The sequence below is a fragment of the Cyprinus carpio genome, chromosome A19 (genome assembly GCF_018340385.1).
Source record: "Cyprinus carpio isolate SPL01 chromosome A19, ASM1834038v1, whole genome shotgun sequence".
NCBI classification, from domain to species: domain Eukaryota; kingdom Metazoa; phylum Chordata; class Actinopteri; order Cypriniformes; family Cyprinidae; genus Cyprinus; species Cyprinus carpio.
The window spans coordinates 19,148,066-19,172,632 of NC_056590.1; the positions used below are offsets into that span (position 1 = coordinate 19,148,066).

Sequence of the window (24,567 nt, forward strand, 5' to 3'; positions counted from 1 at the left end):
TTTTCCAGTAAAAATATATAAAGATCCTTAAAAATACTTTTTTTGAGAAAAGACTAATTTCAAATCAGAGAATCTTCAATTACGCTGGCCTCATAAATCTAACTAAACATTCTAAAATGAATGCCTAAACATTTAGAAGAAAATAACAAATATAAAATGAATTTAAAAAACTTTTTATTTTTTCATTTTAATTAAAAACAATACAGAATACAAATTAAGAAAATTATTTACAGTGTATATTATGAAAACATGGTTGTTTAAATGAATTCAATATGTAAGAAACTTTTACTGGTAAACAAGAAAAAAAAATGCTAATTAAGAAGATGCTTTTTACAGTGTTATGTTATAAAAAACATTGAACGTGGTTGTTTAAATAAATTATAGTGGCAACATCTTGGCTATAAATGTATTGAAATGTAGTGTCTCAGTGTCCATTTGAATTATGTAGCATATAAAACTATCTGAGACGTAGTTCTTAGTTTGATAGCTGCCTTGGGACAGATGAGAATGAGCATAAATGTTTCAGACAAGAGTCATGCAGTGCATTTGCAGGGCAGTGCAGCTCAGCTTTCTGTTCAACACGCAGCTCTACACCAGCCAGCATGCAGTTCATGTTCCATCCTTGTCAATAATTACTTTTGATCTAGATATTATAGTAACAGTAGTGATCATGTGCAAAGAAAAACTGACATTACAGACAGTGGTTATTTCATGGTGACCACACAACATGATGTGTCATGGAAATGAATGGCTAAATGGAATATTTGCCTACATGAGTTTGCTTTGGGCTTAAGCTGTTCAATATATTGTATTTAGTATATTTACATTTGTTGGTAGTAACAGTAGTAATAGGATTTTGGCTTGTGTGCAGATTTACATCAGGACCCAGATATACCTGTTTCACCTGTACAGCAGAAGGGTAATAATGAAGCACACAACCCTGTTGTGTCCAGACACAGAGGGTCGTTTACAGTCTAACCTTGAGCATAAAAGTCTTGCCACGTTGCAGAATGGGAGGTTCTCTGCAAGTTGAGGGCGTTGTTGAGTCAATATCTGAAGAATTACCACATTTTACGCATATTCTGGGCATCTTGCAACAACAAAACCTTCAATGCCAAGATTACAATTGATTATAATTATGTGTCATTTAGACCTTTTAATAACAAAAACCTGCAGTATTCCTAGTGATTTGTAAATTCTCTTCATATTTCATTTTTCATATTTCTTTTCAAATTTTATTTTTGTTTTGAAGCTGAGGTTTTGTAAGAGCTTTTTTAAGAAAAAAAAAAACGACCTAACAAACAAATAAACAAATAATGGTTGATTCTCGAAAAAGAATAAAATTGCACAATTGGACAAACATGCAAACAAACAAACAAACAATTAATAGTTGATTCCCAGAAACATGATTGGACATACATACAAACAAACAAACAAATAATGGTTGATTCTAAAAATGTTTTGTTTATATTATAGATATAGTAAAAATGGCGAATTCTCAAAATATAATGAACTTGCATAATTGGACAAACAAACAAAAAACAAATAAGTAAATAATGGGTGATTCTCAGTAGCCTAAATAAATAAAGAAGATGCATGATTGAAAAAACAAACAAACAAACAAACAAACAAACAAACAATGTTTGATTTCCACTAAAAGTGCATGATTGAAAAAACAAACAAATAAATAATGGTTTCTTATCCAAAACAAACAAACAAACAAACAATTCCATAAATAAATAAATAAAAATGTTTTTTATGTTTTATGTTAATGTTTTTATTAGGAAAATCTTTGGAATCACAGTGTGAATATTAAATGACACACACAGGCTCTTGAGTGTGCAGCTGTAATGCACGCGCATTGAACTCCCAGACTTCCCATAATGCTCCAGTCACGTGGCTCACTTTATGTAGCTAGACTGTCAAATCTAAAACTTCCTGGGGTGCGATGCAGTACATGCAAGTCCGTGGCATTTACTTCAGCCATGTAACTCGTCAAAGAATCGCGTGTTTGTAAAGAGTCAAGCTTCTTACAGCGATCAGCGCGGGCAGTGGCGTGGAGTCGCGCGGGTTTGTTGTTTGAGGAGGATGTGTGTGTGCTGACAGAGGCACGAGCGGCAAAACAGCAGCTCTTTATATCTGTGTAAGAGCACGCCATGAAGAGATCAGGTAAGATAATCAAGGATTTAGTTACATGAGATGAGTGTCGTGTGTGTGTGTGTGCGTGCGCGCGATATAAAGTTGTTTTGCATGCATGTTAACGAGCCGTCAGTCAGAACACTGATACATGCGAGGGTTGTTTTGATGGCTCGTGATCCATTCACTCATGTTTTTACTCCGAAAATCACTGCTCAGTTGTATTGATCTTTGTATTTTAGATGATATGTGTTCATATGTTATGTGAAGTTCATATATTATGAGTTAGCCTAACGTTACTTATTAATAGTTTTATGATATCATATGCTTCTACTGCATCTTTACGAAAAGATGTAGATTACAGTGTGTCTGTCTTCTTGATAATTGATACATACGGTATAGTATACATACGGCATGTATATCATGCTTTTGAATGATTATCATATGTATACATAATAATTCAAGCTTCTAAATGACATGCATTATGGTGCCACCATGTTTTTAGTTTCACTTCTTGGTATTTTGGTATGTTCTTGTCCACACTGTATATTTACAGTTTGTTTGATGAATTGACAAATGGATGTGAAACAGGAAATATTTAAATAATTATTTAAAAATAGCAAAAACTGTAAATATAAGTATAAATATAGATAATTACTTTTTTATGTAATATATTTGAATCTATATGTTAAGTCGGAATGTAAGTATGTTATGGTTTGAGGACAAATGGTTTTACAGGGAATGAACAAAAATGTGATGCCAAATTTTTAGAAAGAGAAAATAGAAGGAAATGCGAGCTGCAAATGAGAACACTTGTCAGACTAGTAAATCTTTGGAAATGTTTAGTGAGAGCAATTATTTCTTTCAGCAGGAATTGTAACAACAACACAGCTGTTGTCTAATACACAGATATTCTGACTTCTGATCCACATGTAGCAGCAACATCCATCTTACTGTAAACAGTATTATGGCAATGTTCTGACTAAACTCTCCCTGGATGACTGTACACACAGTTCTGGCTGTCTTATTTTCTCCTGCTTATTAATACAGCACAAAAATTACTATTGTCATCATTTATTCATGCTCACGCTGTTTTTAAAAGCTGTATGATTTCCCTTTCTCTGTGGAACACAAAAAGAGAAGTTTAGCAGAATGTCTGAGCTTCTCTCTTTCACACAGGGCTCCAGATTAACTATTTTTACTATGAGCACTGTAGCCCCTGACTGAAATTTTTTAGGAGCACGACAAAAAATTTAGGGGCACACCTTTACTGTAAACCAGCCTGCAATGCAATAGAGCACATATTTTCTACATTTTAACTGTACTTCATACACAAAAAAGTGCAAAATTCTGACAAAATCAGTGATTTTTTGTGATTTTATCATTTCAAAACATAATAAGCCAAGAAGTGCTCATCTGCTGCCATCTACAGGTTATAATGGTGATTTGATGTATTTTTTAATTTTTAATGTTTTTTTGTTCGTTATAGTATATTTTGATCATCACATTAAAAATAACATTCAAATTGGATCATTTTGGAGCTTTAAAGTGCTGGAAACAGTTGGATGAAATGCATGAAAGTCATTGAAAATTTGAATGCATCTCACCAGATCTCGCAGCAATCTTTATTCATTCTGTGGCAAATTCAAACGCTTTTCACTAGATCTCGCAGCGCTGTGCTGTTTGTTTCTCAGGTGAAGCTGTTCTGAGCTCAGACCAGTTTGTTTGTGTCGTGGTCCGAGCTGATAAACGGTCTGCGCTGAGCAGCTCAAACAAGTAGCGGGATTTTGTTACACCTTTGTTTTGTTTGACGTTTTATATGTTTCTCATATGCAACAATAATGGCAGCACACGCGGTGGTCGCACCAGTGCAACTGCTCACAAAATTTAGTCGCACCGGCAGAAAAATGGTCTCAAAATGCGAGCATTTGGTCACAGTCTGGAGCCCTGCCACAAATCATTATCCACTGAAAATCCGTCTTGACAACTGTGGTCACTATTCACTTTCATTGAATGAATTTCTCTTTTGTGTATCGTGGAAGAAGGTAAAACGAGTTTCTAAAAACATAACACCGTTGTTTTCAAACACCTTTGTGCACAAAGCCACTTTTTGAACCTAATAATTTAAAGGTAATAATACCACAAAGGTGATCCTCAAGTTTCTCAAGCCTGAAGAGCTGAAGTTCCTGAGCTTTCCCACATCCATTCAACCTATCAGGTTTAATACGGAAGTTTTTATGGGTGCCCAGTCAAGGGTTGTTTTCAAAGAGCTCTTCATTTTGTAAGCCTATAGAAAGCTTTTGTCCCTTGGCTTGTGACCAGTCTTTTGGAAAGGGGCAGCTACATTTTCCAAAGATCTAAGCTGCAAAAGAAAACACTCTTTAATAAAGCTCTTTTACATATTTTTGATAGCTGCCGCCTACCGAAAAAAAGAATGAAAACATAATACGATGCAGCAATCTTGAATAAATAAATATTAACATTTATTAAATAAAATAAGTAAATAAAAAAATCTTTGTTAAAATAAGTATACTTTTATGGGTGGCTTAAGACTTTGGGCCCTCACTTTTGAAGGACAAAAATTTGTTTAAGAAATACACTGAATTAGTTTTATATATAATTGCTCATATACTGATGCATAGAATTAGTAGACTAAAATAAATGTTTGTATTTCTTTCAGAGTTTTGGAAAATTTTTATGAGTAGATGTTTCATACCAGACATATGGTTTCAACATAAAGTGTACAGTTAAACCTATACGTGTGATACTATTTTTTAAAGAGCAGTGAAAGCAATTTAAAACAAGCCAACAGATATTTATAGCATCTAGTTGGATCTTCTCAGAATGTTCTGAGTTTATATTGCTAGAGCTCTTCCATTCTTTTCGCTTGCTTTTGCCCACATTCATAGAGCAGTTAAGCCATCAGTTGTCATACTACCAGACATTTTAACCACAAGCTCCCAAATATATGAAGTGCATTGATGGTCCATTTAGATTATTTAATGTAAGGGTTTGTTGCATATATATGTGTGCTTAAGCAACATTCATCATTCAATGGGGTTAAAAGGTTGAAGTGTTGTGATTGAGGAATGGGATTACTGTCTCAGACTGTCCGTCTGTCACGACCACTGTTCAGCTAAATCCCTGCCTGCTGAAATATTAATGCAGCTCAATTATGTGATTACTCAGTTACCCTCAGCTCATGATGGATTGTCTGTATTCAACCCCTCAAATTCAGCTTCAGTGATTAAAGGTGGCAGTTAACATGAGCCTTCATTCAAAACTAAAGTAGAAATTGTACATCTGAGTAATTCTGTTACTTTTTTGTTGTTGCTTTTCATTTGAATGAATATGAAGTCTATGAAGTGCTATTCATCACTTTTCTAATTTGTGACATTGTAGCAAAGTGTTTGTGATTGTTATTGGCTAGTTACTGAATCACATACTACTGTACTCCAGGCACAGCCCCACACGCCGTAGTTATGTTTGGGATAATTATAGTTTAAATGGTGATAATGTCAAATGGAAACATTGCGATTGTGTTTTAATATACAACAACAAGCGCCATGAAAGCATTTAAAAAGGCGCATTCAGCAGCCTCTGTGACAGGATATGAAACAGCCAACAATAACCTGCATTTAAAGTAAAATTAACCCAAATGTAACTACGGTGTGCTCTATCAAATGAACGAAATCACATCTATTCATTTTACAATCTTACTACTAGCTTTTTATGTAGACTAAAAAACCCTTTCGTTCGGGTGAGGAAGGTGGCGTTTTTTTGAGTAGCATTTGCACATCCTTTCATGCTGTGACTATATGCCACCGCAATAGATGCATTTTGCAGTATTAAGGTTAATGGTTAATCAATTGATCATTAATTTAAACAATGATTGATCATGGGTGTGATCGAAAATTTACATCCCTAATTTACATATAGTATAGGTGAGGATATAATAGCTGAATTAAAGATGTTTTTTGAAAGAAGTCTCTTCTGCTCACCAAGGCTGCATTTATTTGATCAAAAATAGAGTAAATTGCAATTTAAAATAACTGTTTTGCATTTGAATATATTTCAAAATGTAATTCATTTCTGATAGCAAAGCTGAATTTTAAGCATCATTACTCCAGTCTTCAGTGTCACATGATCTTTCAGAAATCCTTCTAATATGCTGATTACATTTAGTCATTTAGCAGACGCTTTTATCCAAAGTGACTTACAAATGAGGACAATAGAAGCAATCAAAACCAACATAAGGGCAAAAATATGTAAGTGCTGTGACAAGTCTCTGTTAGCCTAATGCAGTAAATGTAGCAAGGATTTTCTTTAAAATAAATAAAAAGGAAACAAGTAGATAGAATAGAAAAAGAATAGGGAACACTAGTGTTAGAGGGTCTTCTTTTTTTAAGAATAAAATATATTAAGTCAAAACAACAGAAAAAGAATAGAGAATGCTAGTGTTAGAGGGTCATTTTTATAATAAATAAAAAGAAAACAAGAAGATAGAATAGAAAAAGAATAGAGAGTGAAAGTGTTAGAGGGTCGAGTGTTTGTTTGTTTTGCTGAAGAAATATTTATTATTATTATTATTAATGTTGAAAACACTTGTGCTGCTTAATGCTTTTCTGGAAACCATGAAACATTTTATTTTTTTTCAGGATACATTGATGAATAGAAAGTTCAGCAGAACAGTATTTAAGTATTTATTTGAAACAAAAATCTTTTGTAACATTGTAAATGTCTTTACTATTACTTTTTATGAATTTAATACATCCTTGCCGAATGAAAGTAATTTCTTTCAAAAATAAAAAGAAAAAAAGAAAGAAAAAGATAATCTGTGTCCAAGATAAAGAAAGGGAAACCACAGGACTAATTTGGCAGAAAAAAAAATCCAAATAATATTTTAACAGAAACACTTTTTTCTCAATAAATATTAATAACGGATTATGTTTTCTTTTCAAGAATTTACTTCTATTAAAGGGGTCATATGATGCTTTTTTTAAAGATCATTATCTTGTGTATTTGGTGTAACAGAATATGTTGACATGCTTTAATGTTCAAAAAACACATTATTTTTCAAATACTGTACATTATTGTAGGTCCTCTATGCTATGACCCAGTGCATTGTGATTGGCCGAACACTGTAAGCTCTCGTCGGAAATGTAACACCCCTTTCCATAATCGCAAGCTTCATCTTTCAAAATAAATGTAAAGACAGTTAATAATGTCCTTAGTTTTACCATCAGTTCAAGCCCAAAAGGGGAACAGACACAGTGATGATGCTTGTATGTGTTTGCAGTACACAAGCCACGGATGGTTAAGACAGCTGACTCCACAGTGTGATCCTCTCTCTCTCTCTCTCTCACACAGTTTTACCATCAGCTCTCACACACATGTGATCCTCTCTCTCTCTCTCTCTCACACACATACACGACATGCAAAACTCCGCATTTGAGCAGTCAATAGCAAATACTTAAACTAATAACAAAACATACTTTCAGTTGCTGATTAGTAAGAGTTAGATCCTCTCTTAGGTTCACGAAACGGTCGTCCATAAAATGTATTGCTGTTCTGTTGTAAGTAATCTTAAAGATTCCTAAATGCATCTACTTTCAGAAGGCCAAATAGAGTGCTTTTGCTTTCGCCTAGAAACACACAGCATCTCCCTGACATGGCTGCTTCAACACTAACTGCGGTTACTGAAACCATGCCTTCTTTCTTTGCATGAACATTTGGGCGGCATTATGCAAATATTTCCAAATAGTGACGTAGACATGTGGGTGCGTGTTTGAATGAGCCGTTTTAGGGGGGCGTGGCAGAGTCTTAACTTTGATAAAGAATATCTCTTTTGGTTTTGAGGCTTTAGTCTTTGCAACTTCAGAGATCTTACCTATGCACAATCAGCTTGTAACACTCCAAAGAGAAAGGAAAATTTGAAATCGCATCATATGACCCTTTTAATAAAAGCCAATAAATAAACATCAGTGACCTAGGTGGTCCTACAAGGAAGTAGCCCATTGCATAATCCGACATGGCAGTATTTACAAATTGTCTGCTTATTTTCATAAACAGAAACAGAGAAATATTAATTGACAAGGCTGTCAGTAGATCAGTCTGGCCTGTGCATCAGTCTATCACTAATCTGCACTTCTCTTCCTCTCTCATCCTTTAGTAAGTTGGGAGTCTGGGGCTCTTTGACTGGTGTTGTTGTTGGTGCTGGCTGCCAGATCATGAAGATCCGCTGGTCGAGGAAGGTGGCTTTCCTGGCCAAGGTCTGCTTCCTCTTTTCTCTGCTGTGGCTCTTCTACCTTCTTATAGTCCGTTCGTCCCCTCAGTCTCTTCCTGATAAAGATGGTCAGCGTGACATCCTGGTCCGTGACTTTCCGTCCGTTAAGGAGAAGGACTCCGACAGCCTCCTGCGGCCCGTTTATGAGAAGCTACCGCCAGACCCCAGTGCTCCTGGAGAATATGGCAGAGCCACTCGATTGAACCTCAGCCCTGAGGAGAAGAAAGAGGAGGAGGCCAGCATTGAGCGCTATGCCATCAATATCTTCATCAGTGACAAGATATCCCTCCATCGCCATATTCAAGACAACAGGATGCATGAGTATGTCTGTCACTCCTTACCTCACACTGATGGGCTCATTACACACCCTACCCCCTAGCAACGCCTTAGAAACCACATAGTAACATGTTAAATACACTGTAGTAACTGTATAGCAAATGTCCTGACAACTACTTAGCAACCAGAGAACACCCTAGCAAACACAGAGAAACGTGAAAAACATTTTGAGCACCTTAGTAACTGTATAGCAAAGCCCTGGCAACCACCCCACAGAGAAACGTGAAAAACATTTTGAGCACCTTAGTAAATGTATAGTAATGTAGTGGCAACAAAGTAGATGCAATTTAGGAACGCAATAGCAAAGCCTAGGTAACCAACAGCCAACTAGCAAATTCTGCCGTTGCACAGCAACATTAACTGAAGCAAATGACAACCTAGCACACCCTGCACAGACAAACGTGAAAAACATTTGAGCACCTTAGTAACATGCCTCTTAGTAGCAACCATCTAGTATAGTAAAGCCCTGGAACAACCACTAGCAAACAACATCTTGGAACAGCAACATGCCTCTTAGTAACTGTATAGTAAAGCCCTGGCAACCACCTAGCAACAACTCCTTATTTACTATAGCAAAGTACCTAGAAATGCCACAACAATGGCACAGAACAACCTAACAACTACACTCGACATGTAACTGTAGCTGTATAGCAAAGCCCTGGCAACCATCCTGTACACCCTACTAACCGTACAGTAACATGCTTCTTAGTAACTGTATATTAAAGCCCTGGCAACCACCTAGCAATGCCTTAGCAACCATTCAGAACAATTAGCAACTGCATTGCAACATTCTAACAATTCAGAACACCTCAATAACTATAGCAAAGCGCATGGTAACCACCCAGAACACCCTACCAACCACACAGCAGCATGTAACTGTAACTGTATTGCATACCCGGCAACCACCAAGCAATGGTTTAGCAAACATTCAGAGCATCCCAGAAACTGCATAGCAACATGCTAAAAACATTCTGAACATCTTAGTAACTGTATAGATGTATAGAGAATGATTGACGACTGACTAAAAAATAACAGAGATATAGAAAACACTATAAACACTATCATCCGCAAAACAACATGATTCTTAGTTACTGTATATTAAAGCCCTGGAAACTACCTAGCAACATTTTGGCAATCATAGAACACTCTAGAAACTGCATAGCAACATGCTACACTACACATAAAACACTGTGAACAGCTTAGTAACTGTATAAAAAAGCCCTGACAACCACCTAGCAACACTTTAGCAACCACCAAGAATACCCTAGCAACCACCTAGCAACATCTTAGCAGCCATAGAACACTCTAGAAAATGTATAGCAATACACTAAGAAAACACTTTGAACACCTTAGTAACTATGTAGAAAAGCCCTGACAACCACCTAGCAACGCCTTAGCAACCATCTAGAACACCCTAGCAAAAACAACTGCATATCAACATTCTAACAACATTCAGAACACCTTAATATCTATATATAATTCACCTAGCAACGCTGTAGCAATCTCCCAGAACGCCTTAGCAACCACCCAGAACACCCTAGCAACCGCACAGTAACATGTTACTGAATAGCAAAGTCTTGACAAATACTCTGTTCTTGCTATTGCAATGATGTTTATAGAAAAAAAAAATGCTGTTATACTGCATTACAATAAGCATGAAAAATAATCAAGAAAGGTGCTTTTTCACTTTGTGAAGAATTGAAATGATGTTCTGAATAGAGATTCCCTTAAGGGATTTCTACACTTCAGTCCACCTCACCTGTTTACAGATGTTGTCCGTTGTCTGAAATGAACCCATTGCCTGCAGCCAGACAACATGATTGAAAGACCAACAACAATAGAAAGCAGAACTGGGTGGGTTTCTCAGAACAGCAGTGCTTTTTTTATTGTTTCATGGCTCTTGTTACACAAAAACGAGTAGTGTTCAAGCTGCTGCTCTGAAAAGAGAAAGTGCTCCCTTGGAAGACGAGAAGCGAAACAAATTGGATGCGTTTTTCCCCCCATAGTGTTTCAACTGCGCTCCGGTTGCCACATCACAGGCTCTTCTGGAGATCACACACAGCAGTAGCACATTTCTGGGCATCGGCAGGGATTTTATCTGTTGATGTGAAGTTCTTTTGCTTGCTTTCTGAAATAACTTTCAGGCAAGTTAGTTCTTGTCAAAGACTTAAGCATTACTGCCAGAAATGTTATGCTGCGGATTTTTTTCTTCTCTTTTTGTAGGGATAATTAGTGAACATTTTGTCAAATGTAGCTGCTGTCAGTGAATGTAGAGTCTCTAAATATTTGTGATGTGTTCAAGAACCTTCTCAGGAACATAATGACTCACTTTATTCATAATCACTGCTGAATCTATTTTTCAACGCCCCAACTTCCCCATCAACACCCCAGTTTTTTTTTGTTTTTTTTTTAAATCAGTTCTATACATTTTTTAATTGTCGTATAAATCACAAGTCACCAATGCTCTTAAGGCTGCATTTATTTTATGAAAAATATACAAATTACAAAAATAACTTTTGTTTTAAAATATTTTTAAATGTATTTTATAATTTATTTAAAGAATAATGTTTTATTGTGAGATGAATTTCAATAGCTATTATTCTAGTCCATGATATTTTTGAAATCATTCTGATATGCTGGTTTGGTGTTCAAGAAACATTTGTAACGTTTTTGTGGAAACTTTTTTTTTTTGGTGAATAGAAAGTTCAAAAGCAGCATTTGATTGAAATAGTAATCTTTTGATCTCTTGTAACATTATAAATGCTTTTACTGTCACGTTTGATCAATTCAATGCATCCTTGCTGAATAAAAGTATAAATGTCTTTCAATTTTGAATGGTAGTGTACATTAAATGATGAGTACCTGTAATTTCAAAGTACAGTTCACTGTCCTTCCATCTCTGTCTTAAAGGGTCTAAAACTGTTTCTCAGAATGCTGGAAAAACTTCTCTGGCATGTCTGTTCATCTCCCACCTCTCATTCAACACTGTTTGTTTACAGAGAATCTGTCTATGAACCAGAAATTGTCATCTTGTCAATTGTCAGTTGTCATGAAGATCAAAGAAAAGAGGACAAAACTGTCTTGTTTTATGAATTGAATGTGACTTTTATTAATAGACATGCATCTTTTTTGAGTCAGATTCCTTCTTCACACCATAATAATTAATAATTGTCATGTGAAACATCTTAAGCAATACTGCAGGATGAGCATATGGCGTCAGTTTCACAGCGGTGTCCGGTTCCTCTATGTTTTAGATGTTCACATTTGTGTGCTCATCATGTGTAATGTGTAACTCTCAGGAAACTGTTTGTCTAGACCACATGTTTTGAATACATGCTAGTTTGCTTAACCGTCTGATTAGTTCTGTTTTTTAATGCCAGATGCAAAGCTAAGAAGTTCAACATCCACCGTCTGCCTACAACATCAGTGGTAATAGCATTTTACAATGAGGCCTGGTCCACTTTACTCAGAACCATCCATAGTGTGCTTGAGACAACACCAGCCGTCCTACTGAAAGAGGTCATACTTGTTGATGACTTCAGTGACAGAGGTGAGGGGACGCCTTCTAGGCAGTTTTCACATAAATGTATAATCCCGCCATAATAATTTAAAGCCTTTTCCATCCTACTGTAGAGGATTTGTCTTATCCTTATTCGTCAGCATTGCCACAACCAATTAACATGCAAATCATTTTTTTGGAAGCAAGGAAAGGTATTGAGTCTATTAGGTGCTACACTGATGAATGAATACAGATGAATAACAAAACCATATTATGTTTAATAATACTTTTATATAATGTCAATTTACTTTTAAAAGATTTACAATTTTAACAATTAGCAGACTTAATTTACTAATTTTGTACGATGGACCCAGAAAAACGTTTAAAATTTTTATCACAACTACGTTTAAAGATTTTTTTTATAGCGTTTTATATGTAAAAGTGTTTCTGAGTGTTTCTTTTCTTTTGAATTTTAAAACATGTTTTTTATTTATTATATTGTTTGTTAAATGTTGAATCTCTATCATTAACGTAATAGACTGTGAAGCTCATTTGTAAATATTTATTCCATTTAAATACATCCAAATACAAACTTGTCAGTATTTGCATTGAAAAATGCTCACACATTTGCCCGTGTTTGCATATTTTATGCTTTCTCGACAAAGCTCTGGATAGTAAGTTAGCGATAGATGTTATTCCATATCGGTTTTTACATTTGTTGAAATAAAAACTCATTCCATATGTCTCTAGTAAATCAGTTGTTTTGCTGTGCTTTTGCCATTATCTGTTGGATGCTGATAAAAAGGTTTGCATGAATTGCAGGCTATCTGAAGTCACAGCTGGCTCAGTATGTCAGTAACCTGGAGCGTGTTCGTCTCATTCGCACCAAAAAAAGAGAAGGTCTGGTACGGGCTCGGCTCATTGGCGCCACCTACGCTACAGGACACGTTCTCACCTTCCTAGACTGTCACTGTGAGTGTGTGCCTGGCTGGATCGAGCCACTGCTAGAAAGGTGTGAATTTTATTTTTATTTTTTTTAACTAAATTAAATTCTGACATAGAAACACTCCGATAATCCACGACAACAAGTTTGTAAAGTGTAATGTCAATATTTTATAAATGGTCTTTTCCCTCAGAATTGCTGAGAATGAGAGCACCATCATCTGTCCAGTGATTGACACCATTGACTGGAACACATTTGAGTTCTACATGCAGACAGATGAGCCGATGGTGGGCGGCTTTGACTGGAGGCTGACATTCCAGTGGCATGCCGTGCCTGAAATCGATCGCAAGATACGCAAATCCAGAATTGACCCCATTAGGTTGGTTTCTAGTCAACTTGTCCAAATCCAGCTTTGCTGTGTGGTTTTCTTGGCAATTAAAGAAACATATTAGAAATGTTTAAAGGGATAGTCATACTCACCAGTATGTCAATTCTGTTATCCTGTGGAACAGAAAAGGAGAAATTGGACAAAAAGACTGTATTTTAAACTATTACTATTTATATCTATCTATCTATCTATCTATTGATGTTGGACAAAAAGACTGTATTTTAAACTATTACTATTTATATCTATCTATCTATCTATCGATATATATATATATATATATTTTAAACTATTACTATTTATATCTATCTATCTATCTATCTATCTATAAATCTCGAAATGAATGTCCATTCTCCTTACTGTACATTCTAATGTTGTGAAGTCTAAATTCACTGATTTTAATATTTGAATGTTTTTATACTTTATTTTTTTTTTTATATTTAAACAAAATAGTAGTTTAATATTGGTGATTAATTGGTTGTCAGTCATAACTTGATCATAAAATAATTATGAACCAAAATTTTAATTTTGGAACATTCCTTAATAGAATTCATAAGGTTTTGGAATGACATAAGATAACTGTTCCTTTAATACATTTGGGTGTCTCCTTCTTCCAGGAAAACATTTTTTTTTAAGTTATTTTCACAAGGAAATGGACTGAAATAGGATTGCAGTGATATTGTGTTGATTGAATTAAGTTGCAGTGCAGTGAATAGAGTATTTATTAATGCTCAGACCCAGGGGTACTTTCAGATACTGTCCAGTTCTGCACTAGATTTCTCTCCAGGCTCATCCGAGGGCAGACCCAGAGGCACTCAGTGAAAACTAAGAAGCACTTACCTGCTAGAAAATTGGTGCTAGGGAATATCTCTGATGAATTGCCAATGCTCTGCCACTTTTCGTTTCACAGGTCTCCCACAATGGCAGGGGGCCTATTTGCCGTAAGCAAGGCCTACTTTGAGTATCTGGGCACTTACGACATGGGCATGGAGGTCTGGGGAGGAGAGAATCTGGAACTTTCTTTCCGGGTAAGACTCCTGTATTCTGTTTTCATGTTACCTTTTGTATTGGTATTTGCATAGGCTTATTATTAGCGGAGCGTGTCGACGGACTCTTGGTAGCTTGAGAGACTGAGAGCCACTGTTTATAATTAGACACTTCTCTCATATTGGATTTCTTTTTTTAGTCTATACCTAGAAATGAAGATTGATAGTGTATACCATGGAGTAATCTTGTATGCATATGGAAACGGAATACAATGCTGTATCTTCCAGGGCCGTATGACGTTCATGTATAATTGATGTGCTGTGAATTGGTATACAAAAGCATGTGGGAAATAAAGCTGGAAATTGGAAAATGGAAGGAATATTTTTTTTTTTTTTTGTGTGTTATGAGGTGTTGTGAGGTGTTGTTTAATTTTTGATTTGTGGAAGGTTGAAGTTTATTGTGATTTTATTTGTTTTTACTTTGTAAAGTGTTTGTTCATTGTGATAAGTTGAATCTCATTAAATAAATGATGATGCTCTAGAAAAATGAATGTGTCATTTTTCAGTGTAAAAATACTTTCTTGTATCCTATTTGAATATGCAGAAATGTAAATAAGTCAATCAAACTTTAGGTTGATTGTAGGTTGAGAGCCCGATGCAGCCTGTTTGAAAATAACATTTATTTTTTTCCATTAATTATTTATAATTACTAATCAATTATTTATGAATAAATTAAATATTTATTATTTTTAACGTTTATTTATTATTGTTGTGACGCTAGTGGTAAAGAAATGATATAGGTCACTTTTATTATAATTATTATTAATAATATAATATGTATTATGTAATAAAAACGTTGCACTATTTGCTATTTATTTATAACTTTTTATTACAAATATTTGTTCAGTGTATTTCTTCTTGTTGAAATAGAAAAGACCTACAATGTGTTATTTTTTTATTTTTTTTAAATCAGAAATTCACTTTGATCTCTTTTAGGATTTGATTGGCTATATGAAATTACAGTTTTATTGTGTGATTATTGCTTAATTTGAAACATTTTTTTTGAACTATATTTTGTCACTTGCAGGTGTGGCAGTGTGGAGGGTCTTTAGAAATTCACCCATGTTCCCACGTGGGTCATGTGTTCCCCAAGAAAGCGCCATACTCCCGATCCAACTTCCTTCAGAACACTGTCCGTGCTGCGGAGGTCTGGATGGACTCTTACAAGCAGCACTTCTACAACCGAAACCCTCCAGCACGCAAGGTACCTGTCATTGGGCGGCACCTCTTTAATATCCTGTGCCGTTGCATAATCTGAGGTGTACAGCCGTTGTGCTATTTCCTCATTTAACTGTTTCAGCGTTTATCTAGAAAAGTGCTGTTCTTAAAATTGCTTACGCAATCCTGAATGACGCTCAGGTTTTGCTTGAATGCTTCCTGTTCTATCGGTTTACAGTGTTTGTTCTTCCTTTGGCTGTCTTTGAAAAGCTTATTAGCTGACAAAGATAATAAAACTAGGCCAAACATATATTATATCACCCTGGCTGACATGAATCTGGCATGTAACTCCATATTACTTCGTAGAAAATTTACATTATTAATGACGCAGAGCTGTGATCAAATAATAAATCACTCTCTAGTAACCAGGACACCAGACGCCACAGGTAAGAATATTTGACCTCTCTGTTTGGCTGCAGTGGGTTTTTCATGTACATCAGGTCTGAATGCAAACACACCCTTTAAAAGCCTAAATTAATACTATCTTAGTTTCTTGGACACTTTGTTTGTTGGAAGTGTGTCATGGCAGTCCTTGTGTCAACATTACAGGAAGTACGTAAGTGGCATTCTGTTTGGTAGAAATGTAGTCCAAGAAGTTTCAACTAGAGTAAAGGTATGACTAACTTAATGTCAACAAAGTTGTCAATCTCGTCATGCAAAACAGAACAAAAAAACACACATTAGCTTTAATAACATTCACAGACAAGACAATTAGAGTGCTGTGACAGTTAATTAATGCAGAAAAAGTGTTGTCAAGGTGGTCCTAAATATGTTCCACACTTCCAATAAATAATGTGTCAGCTTTTGCCTTGAGGCCTGATTTATTTTTTTTTTTTTTTTTTTTTGCTCCTGCAGTTGTGGTATGGTTTTTTATTTGATTTTTTTTTTTTGTGAAAGCGGCTTCAGTGTAAGAGTTTTGAATGGTACCTGCAGAACATCTACCCCGGGCTGCATGTGCCAGAGGACAGGCCTGGTTGGCACGGAGCGGTAAGTGACTAATTTAATCTAATGTATTTGTCTGAGGAGTGGTTTTTTTTGTATTTATCGGTATTTTATTTAATTATTTTGTTTTACATATGTTATTGTTAATTTTGTAGGTGCGTAGTGGTGGAGTTCACTCTGAATGTCTGGACTATAACGCCCCAGACCACAACCCCACAGGAGCTCACCTTTCCCTTTTCGGCTGCCATGGTCAAGGTGGTAATCAGGTAGCTAACATCAATATTAAGTTTATGCTTTCTCTTACCCCAGTGGTTTGCGACTCCCTCCATAATTTGATCAGAAATTTGGCCAAATGTTTTAAGACTTAATACTGAATAATGTTAATGTTAGGGTTAGGGTTAGGGTTATCTGAATCTGAATCTGAAGATATTTTGGATGAAAACAGGGAGACTTGAGACTGTCCCATAGACTGCCAAATAAATAACAGTGTCAAGGTCCAGGAAAGTATAAAAAGCATCGTCAGAATACTCCATCTGCTATCAGTGATTCAAAAACGTTATGAAGCGACGATAATACTACGTTATTTTTTGTACACGAAAAAAAACAAAAAATAACAATTTTTTATTCAACAATTCCTCTCCTCTGTGTCTCTCCAAATCAGCGTAGTGTCATTTTGGCAATTCTGAGCAGTACACCGGCGGCTTACGCTCTTCTGTATCAACCGCGCCACAAGGATAAGTTTTTTACGTGTTTCCACAGAATACAATATTAAAACATTTTGATAATTTTTCATAACATTTAATAGCATTAAACTGTGGTAATTGACTCTTAAAATATCCATAAATAAATAAACATATAAAAACAGTATGTTTTATGTGCATAATATTTTAAAATGTATCATTCAGCCATATGATTTTCTGAACACAAAAGGAGATAAAGGATGAAATGATTGTGAATGTGACAGTCAAGCTCTAAGAAGTATATAGCAGCACCATCAAAGTGTTTCTCATGACTCGTGTGCTATATTTCTAGTCTTCTGAAGGCATATAATAGCTTTGTGTGACAAACAGACTGAAGTTTCAAATCAAATCTAACACCGTGGTACATGCTTATGTAAATGCAATGCATATGAGCAGAATATAGTGAAGGAGAAATAGTTCACTGGTTCTCACGTCATGCGTATCATTAATATGGCAAATTTGAATTTGAGGAAGTGAGTGAGATTTGTGAATAGCCTCCCACAGGGACTTCACTTCACACTTTAGAAGCTGCTGTATTACCCCACACCCTCACGTCTCGAAAAAGGATTAAAAGGGGCTTTCTATTAATGCCAGAGCTATCGAGTAACTTTAAAAATCATCATGAGGTGTATTTCACCCTCAGTTATATAACACCTACAACAGCAGATACAGGAGATCCTTCAGACTGTTTGTTGCGTTTGCAGTAAAACAAAGCAAGCTTTATTCTAATCCATCCTGAGATGTGCTGCCTTTCTGAGATTTGTTATTTATCTAGTATCACAGCTGGAGAAATGAATAAGTTGCAGAGGATCTATATATAATGAAAAGGGAAAGGTGTTTTTATATATAAATATATATAAATCTTTAAAAAAATAATATGTGTGTGTGTCTATGTATATGTACAGTGGGTATAGAACAGAATCACCCCCTTTAAAATAATCACATTTTGTAGACTGAAATGAAGACAGACACAGTTTTTGATTTAGCCAGCTGTATTTACTCAGTGCAACTTATAACATCCAAGATATAACACCAACATGTCAGAAAAAAAATAAACTGAATCACTGAGTTGGGAAAAAGGATCACTCCCCTCCTAAACATGACTTGTAAACTCTAATCACCTTCTCAATGCACACAAAGCCACTTTTAACTGTGATCAGTTGTGATCATTTTGATTAGCTCAGCATGAAAAGAGCTTTTGCTGGAGCATTTCAGTCCTTGGTAGTGCAACTGAAGCAAACAATCAACTGTAGGTGGCAAGACACTGTCAAAAGGTCTCTGGGATAAAGTTGTGGACTATTATTAAGAAGTGGAAGGTATTTGGTACAGCACAGACCCTCCCTGGATCAAGTCATCGCTCCAAACTGGATGAAAGAGCCAGGATGAAACAGTTGCAGCAATGTATGACAAAGAGTGGTCATTGTGTGCATGTGACAACAATATCACAAACTCTCCACAGATGTGGCTTGTATGGGAGGGTTGCAAAAAAAAAGCCACTCCTCCAGAAAGGCCACATGCAGTCAAGACTGAGCTTTGCCAAAACGCACCTTGAAGATTCTGAGGCCACATGGAGCAAATGGATGGGGCAAAATACTATCAAATTCTTGAGGAAAATCTGCTGCTCTCTGCCAAAAAGTTGTCAATGGGAAAAAAGTTTACCTTCCAACATGAAAATGACCCAAAGAACATAGCAAAACTGACCACGCATTGGTTAAAGGAGAAAAAGGTGAATGTCCTTGCATGGCTTAGTCAGAGCCCAGACTTAAACCCTATTGAAAATCTGTGGAATGACTTGAAGACTGCAGTCCGCGAACAGTCACCATTAAATTTAACTGAACTTGAGCAGTTCTGTAAAGAAGAGTGGGCAAATATTGCAAAATTAGTAGAGTCAGACCAAAGGCTTTAATTAAAGCAAAAGGTGGTTCAACAAAATACTGACACAAGGGGATGATCCTTTTTCCAACTCAGTGTTTTTTTTAATGTATTCTTTTCTATACCCACCATATGTGTGTGTGTGTGTGTGGGTATATGTATATCAATATATATATATATGGCTTGTATAATATTTACAAAAAACAACAAGATGGTGCCGCGCATGGCTGTCACCAAGACAAATTCCTTGTGTGTGTAAGCACACTTGGCAGTAAAAGCTCTTTCTGATTCTGATTCTTCAAACACTCCACCATCATCCATTTACCCAAGAAACCAAAAATCATGGGACTAAATGACTACAAACCTGTTGTTTTAACATCTGTGATCGTGAAGTCATTTGAGAGACTGGTGTTGGTCTACTTGAAGGACATTATGGGACCCTTGCTGGACCACCTACAGTTTGCTTACCGAGTAAACAAGTCTGTGGATGATTTAGTCAGCATGGGACTGCACTACATCCTCATCTGGACAAACCAGGGACTTGTGCAAGGATCCTGTTTGTGGACTTCAACTCCGCTTTTAATACCATCACCCTGGATACCCTCCTGATTAAACTGACAGAGCTTTCTGTACCCACCTCCATCTGTCAGTGAATCACCAGCTTCCTGACAGACAGGCAGCAGCTTGTAAGACTGGGAAAACTTACGTCCAACACCTGCACCATCAACACTGGAGCTCCTCAGGGGTTTGTACTCTCCCCACTGCTCTTCTCTCTCTACACCAGGGATGGGCAGCTTCGGTCCTGGAGTGCCACTGTCCTGCAGAGTTTAGCTCCAGCCCTAATCAAACACACCTGAACAAGCTAATCAGTTGCTTCAAGACCACTAGAAAGGTACAGGCAGGTGTGTTTGATTAGGGTTGGAGCTAAACTCTGGCCCTCCAGGACCGAAGTTACTCCTGAAGTTTGCGGACGACACCACTGTCATCGGTCTCATCCAGGACGGGGACAAGTCTGCTTACAGACAAGAGGTTGAACAGCAGGCTGTCTGGTACAGTCACAACATCCTGGAGCTGAACACACTCAAAACATTGGACATGATCGTGGACTTCAGGAGAAACCCCCTGCACTCCCCCCTCACCATCATGGACAGCACTGTGGCAGAAGTGGAGTCATTCAGATTCCTGGGCGTAACCATCAGACAGGACCTGAAGAGGGACAATCATATTGACTCCATTGTGAAAAAGGTCCAGCACAGGTTGTACTTCCTTCATCAACTGAAAAAGTTCAACCTGCCAAGGCACAGAGATGACAAAGTTTTACTCAGCTGTTAGTGAGTCAGATCTGTGCTCTTCTATAACTGTCTGGTTTGGGTCAGCCACCAAATCAGATAAAAGAAGACTGCAGCTGACTGTTAGGAAAGCTGAAAGGATAATTGGTGTGCACCTGCCCAACCTTCAGGACTTGTACATCTCAGGAGTGAAGAAACGGGCAGGTAACATCTGCTGCATTCACGCCATGTCCTAATTACTGTAATTTCAAGATGACAACACATGACACTCTACTTGGAGCTGTTCACAACCTTGGAATCTGAACTATCACACTATCAATGCCTAAACACAATGCCTATTGAATCTGAGGTGGTCAGCTGGTAGTGGTACAAGTTGTAGCTCTCAGAAAACAGTTCCCAGTTCATAAGTTGCAATTATGAGTTCTACAAGGACGTGAATGCTTTTTACAAGTTGGTATCTCGTAATCACGGTAATTCTGATATGGTGTGAATGCGCCTATCATCACAGACTCCTCTCATCCCAGCCACAACCTGTTTCCACTTCTTCCCTCAGGCAGACATTACAGATCTATGTGCACTAGAACATCTAGGCATCTATATATATGAAAACCAAAATATAAAATGGAAACAGAAATGCAAATACAAAAAACAGAAATGCAAATGTGCCAAATTTCTTTTCAAACTATATTTTATTTCTTCCTCTTTCTCAGTACTTCGAGTACACATCTCAAAAGGAGATTCGGTTTAACTCCGTGACAGAGCTGTGTGCTGAGGTTCAGGATGGAATGAAACACATAGGGATGAAGCATTGTCCGCAAGACGGTGCTTCCAGACCTCCTGGCATCATATGGGAGTTCAGAGACGTGAGTCTGCTCGCCTACAGCTCACATTATCACTAAAGTGCCATCAGCAAACAGGATGAGATAAGAAACAAACAAAGTTATTGTATTTCACATCTGCTCTGTTGTTGCAACTTCATGCCAAAAATTCCTTATCTAGCATTTGTGTCCTTTCAGGATGGCAGCATATATCACCCTCATTCAAACATGTGTATCACCTCCTACCGCACAGAAGACGGCCGTGCAGATATCCAGATGAGAAGTTGCTCTCCTGGAGACAAACACCAGCGCTGGAGCTTTGAGTGACTTTAAAACGCACGTGAACTTGGATGTAAGTGCAATTATCAAACAGAATTTTACTTCTGACTTGGCATTAAAAAAGGAGCGAAGAACAGGCATAAAAATGGGACCCATCCCTCCATATAGTGCCTTTGCAAACCAAAGTGGACATACTTGTAGTGCCAATTCTTGCCTTTCCTTGTTAGAGACATTCAATGTGCTATTATAAGTCCAAAGTGCATATTACAACTATTAATAACACATTGTAGCAAATTCAACCATCCAGCGTGTTGGAACAGCATTTTTGTTTACATTGATGCACTATACGCTTCTAGTGAATCATTTTTAGACTCAGCAGTAACTAATCTTTAGATCTACTGCACAGCAATTTTATTTAATTGTATCAGAAGTGACTGATTTGAGGATGTCGTGAGTGGGTTTGTCTTGATTGTCATCTGTTGTTTTCTTGTTATATTTTTGTGTCATTTTGAGGCTGTTTTTGTATTACTAGGGAATTTAGGGTCTTTTCACCTTATTTTGTGTGAGCTGCATGGACTATTTTGGCACACTGGTGTTGTGGAACTGTACCAGCATTTTAAGTCTCACTCACACTAACAGCAGTGTTCAAGTAGTTTGTTTATAATGTATGTACACTTGAATTTGAAGTAGATTACAGAAACTGTAATTCAGAGTTGGTATAAAATGTAACGCAATTGTGGACCAAATCTTTCAAATCCTAAACTGGTTGTCCTAAACCAAGTTTTTCTCCACTACACATTTGGGAATTATCCACTTTACCAGTGAATAGTTTCCTAGAAAAATGAATTGCTGGAAATGTATTGACTCACCAAGAAAGTGCCTCTTCAGACAGACTTTTTAAAAAAGGTGCATATTGGCCAAAGTAAAATTCATAAAATTGACTGAGTGCTTTTATCACGTGTCTTCCAGCTTTCACACAGAACTGAATAATGTATCAGTAAATTTTGGTAAATATCTTAAAAATGCTATATCGTAAATAACTGTACATGGATAATACCTTTATTTTTGCACTAAAATGCATTTAAAATGGCAACATAATTTTTTTTAGGTCTCTTCCTTTGTAATTTAATTTTTTAGGGACTGTGTGGGGGTGGTGATCATGAAATTTTTATTACTGATGATAAACAGTTTGTGGTGATCACGTGTTTTGCTGATCAACTGTAATGAAGTATTTTTGGAACACGGAAAAATATACAAAGTATTTTTGTCTCAATAAATTAAATTAAAGTTCCAAATGTTGCATTTATTGTGGTTTGTTTATTTTGACGATGTGACCTTTCCTTGACTCTGTTGCTGTGCCATCTAGTGGTGGGAAAATAAGATGTGGGATTAGATTCAAAACTTTTTTTTTCATTCTATTGTTTTATTTCAGTGTTTTTGCAACATTGAAGTGCATTCAGTCCAGATTTGACCAGGTAAAGTCACATCCCCTTAAAATAAGGTGTTCCCTGCACAGTTTTACATTTGTGACCCAAGCCTCTTATGTAAACCAGATCACGAGGAAACACATGAGGTTCTGCCAAGTCAGCTTCAGATGTTTAATAGCACACTTTCCAGGTGTGCCATGCAACTACATAAATAAAGCTGGGGGTCACTGAACATTGTCATGCTGCTTATATCTACAGCATGCATAAATACAGCTGTAATTTCCCCTATGATTTATGACTGGATTGTGGGCAATAGGTTTGGGATAGATCCTCTTATATGATACCAATTATGTTAGTTTCTTGTTCCTCTGGGAATATTGCAGCAATGAGGCTGGCAATGGCAATTAGACATGAAGGACTCATCACATTTCCCATGAGGTCATTCAGTGGTAGTCCAAACAACTTGATTTCCTCGGCTAAAAGCTGCTCTGTTCATTTAGATAGGTGGCAGTTTGCTATTAAAGGGACAGTCTGTTACACAACCCTCATAATATTTGCAAAACTTAATCATCTCAAAAATACAATATAACTTATATGGCATGTTATGAAGTATATAGCAACCTGTATTTTGCTCTGATGTCTGATTGGACATGTTAGAAAAGCTGTTTTATACAGTTGTGTGTTCATACTGTATGTGGTAAATGACTGTGCAACATTGTGTTCAGTGTACCATAGATTATTACAACACTCTTTGGATCTTTTACAATAAGAGTGTTCAATCAAAAAACTGTGGCACTCAAATTACCATCTCACCTCTCTGATGGCCTAATCAATAATTAAACACATTAATTTGGATAAACATACATTTTGCTTGCTACATGGATCATCTTACATATTTATTATAAAATATTGTTTATAAGAAGGGAATGGATGTGGAAAATATTACAATATTTTTGTGGATGTAGATTTGGGTATGACTCTAATATTTCTAGAAACTAGTATAGTATAAGTATAGTATCATGTTTTAATTCATACATCTTTATAATAAATAATAAAAATGCATTCAGTTTTATATTGTTTAAAATAAAGCTGTACAGGACCCTGGATTTTTAATAAAATGGTTAGTTTCTTAATTCATATTTTTTTTTAAATCCTTTTAATTTTTATTTATAATTTTATGACATCAAAACAGCTTTTTAAAATGGAAACTTCAGCATTATTCATTTACTTTCACATTAACTACCAAGAATGCTGAAAAGTAAACTTACAATCTTACTTGAAACCAGTTTCTCTGGTTCATCAGAATGTGTACAAAGATCCTGTATAAGCTCTTTCAAATTATTATTATTAT

At 36.3% G+C, this 24,567-nt stretch overlaps 1 protein-coding gene across 1 annotated transcript; it reads left to right on the plus strand.

Moving 5' to 3' along the window:
* Window positions 1-1,876: 1,876 nt before the first annotated feature.
* LOC109052747 (polypeptide N-acetylgalactosaminyltransferase 4-like) lies at window positions 1,877-22,930 on the plus strand. The gene is given in 11 exon segments (XM_042776921.1): window positions 1,877-2,169; window positions 8,309-8,743; window positions 12,139-12,308; window positions 13,080-13,269; window positions 13,394-13,579; window positions 14,496-14,613; window positions 15,659-15,835; window positions 16,705-16,836; window positions 16,947-17,057; window positions 21,403-21,555; window positions 21,709-22,930. Coding segments are annotated over 10 exon segments (1,743 nt in total). The 5' UTR covers window positions 1,877-2,169; window positions 8,309-8,366; the 3' UTR covers window positions 21,838-22,930.
* The last annotated feature ends 1,637 nt before the right edge of the window (window positions 22,931-24,567 follow it).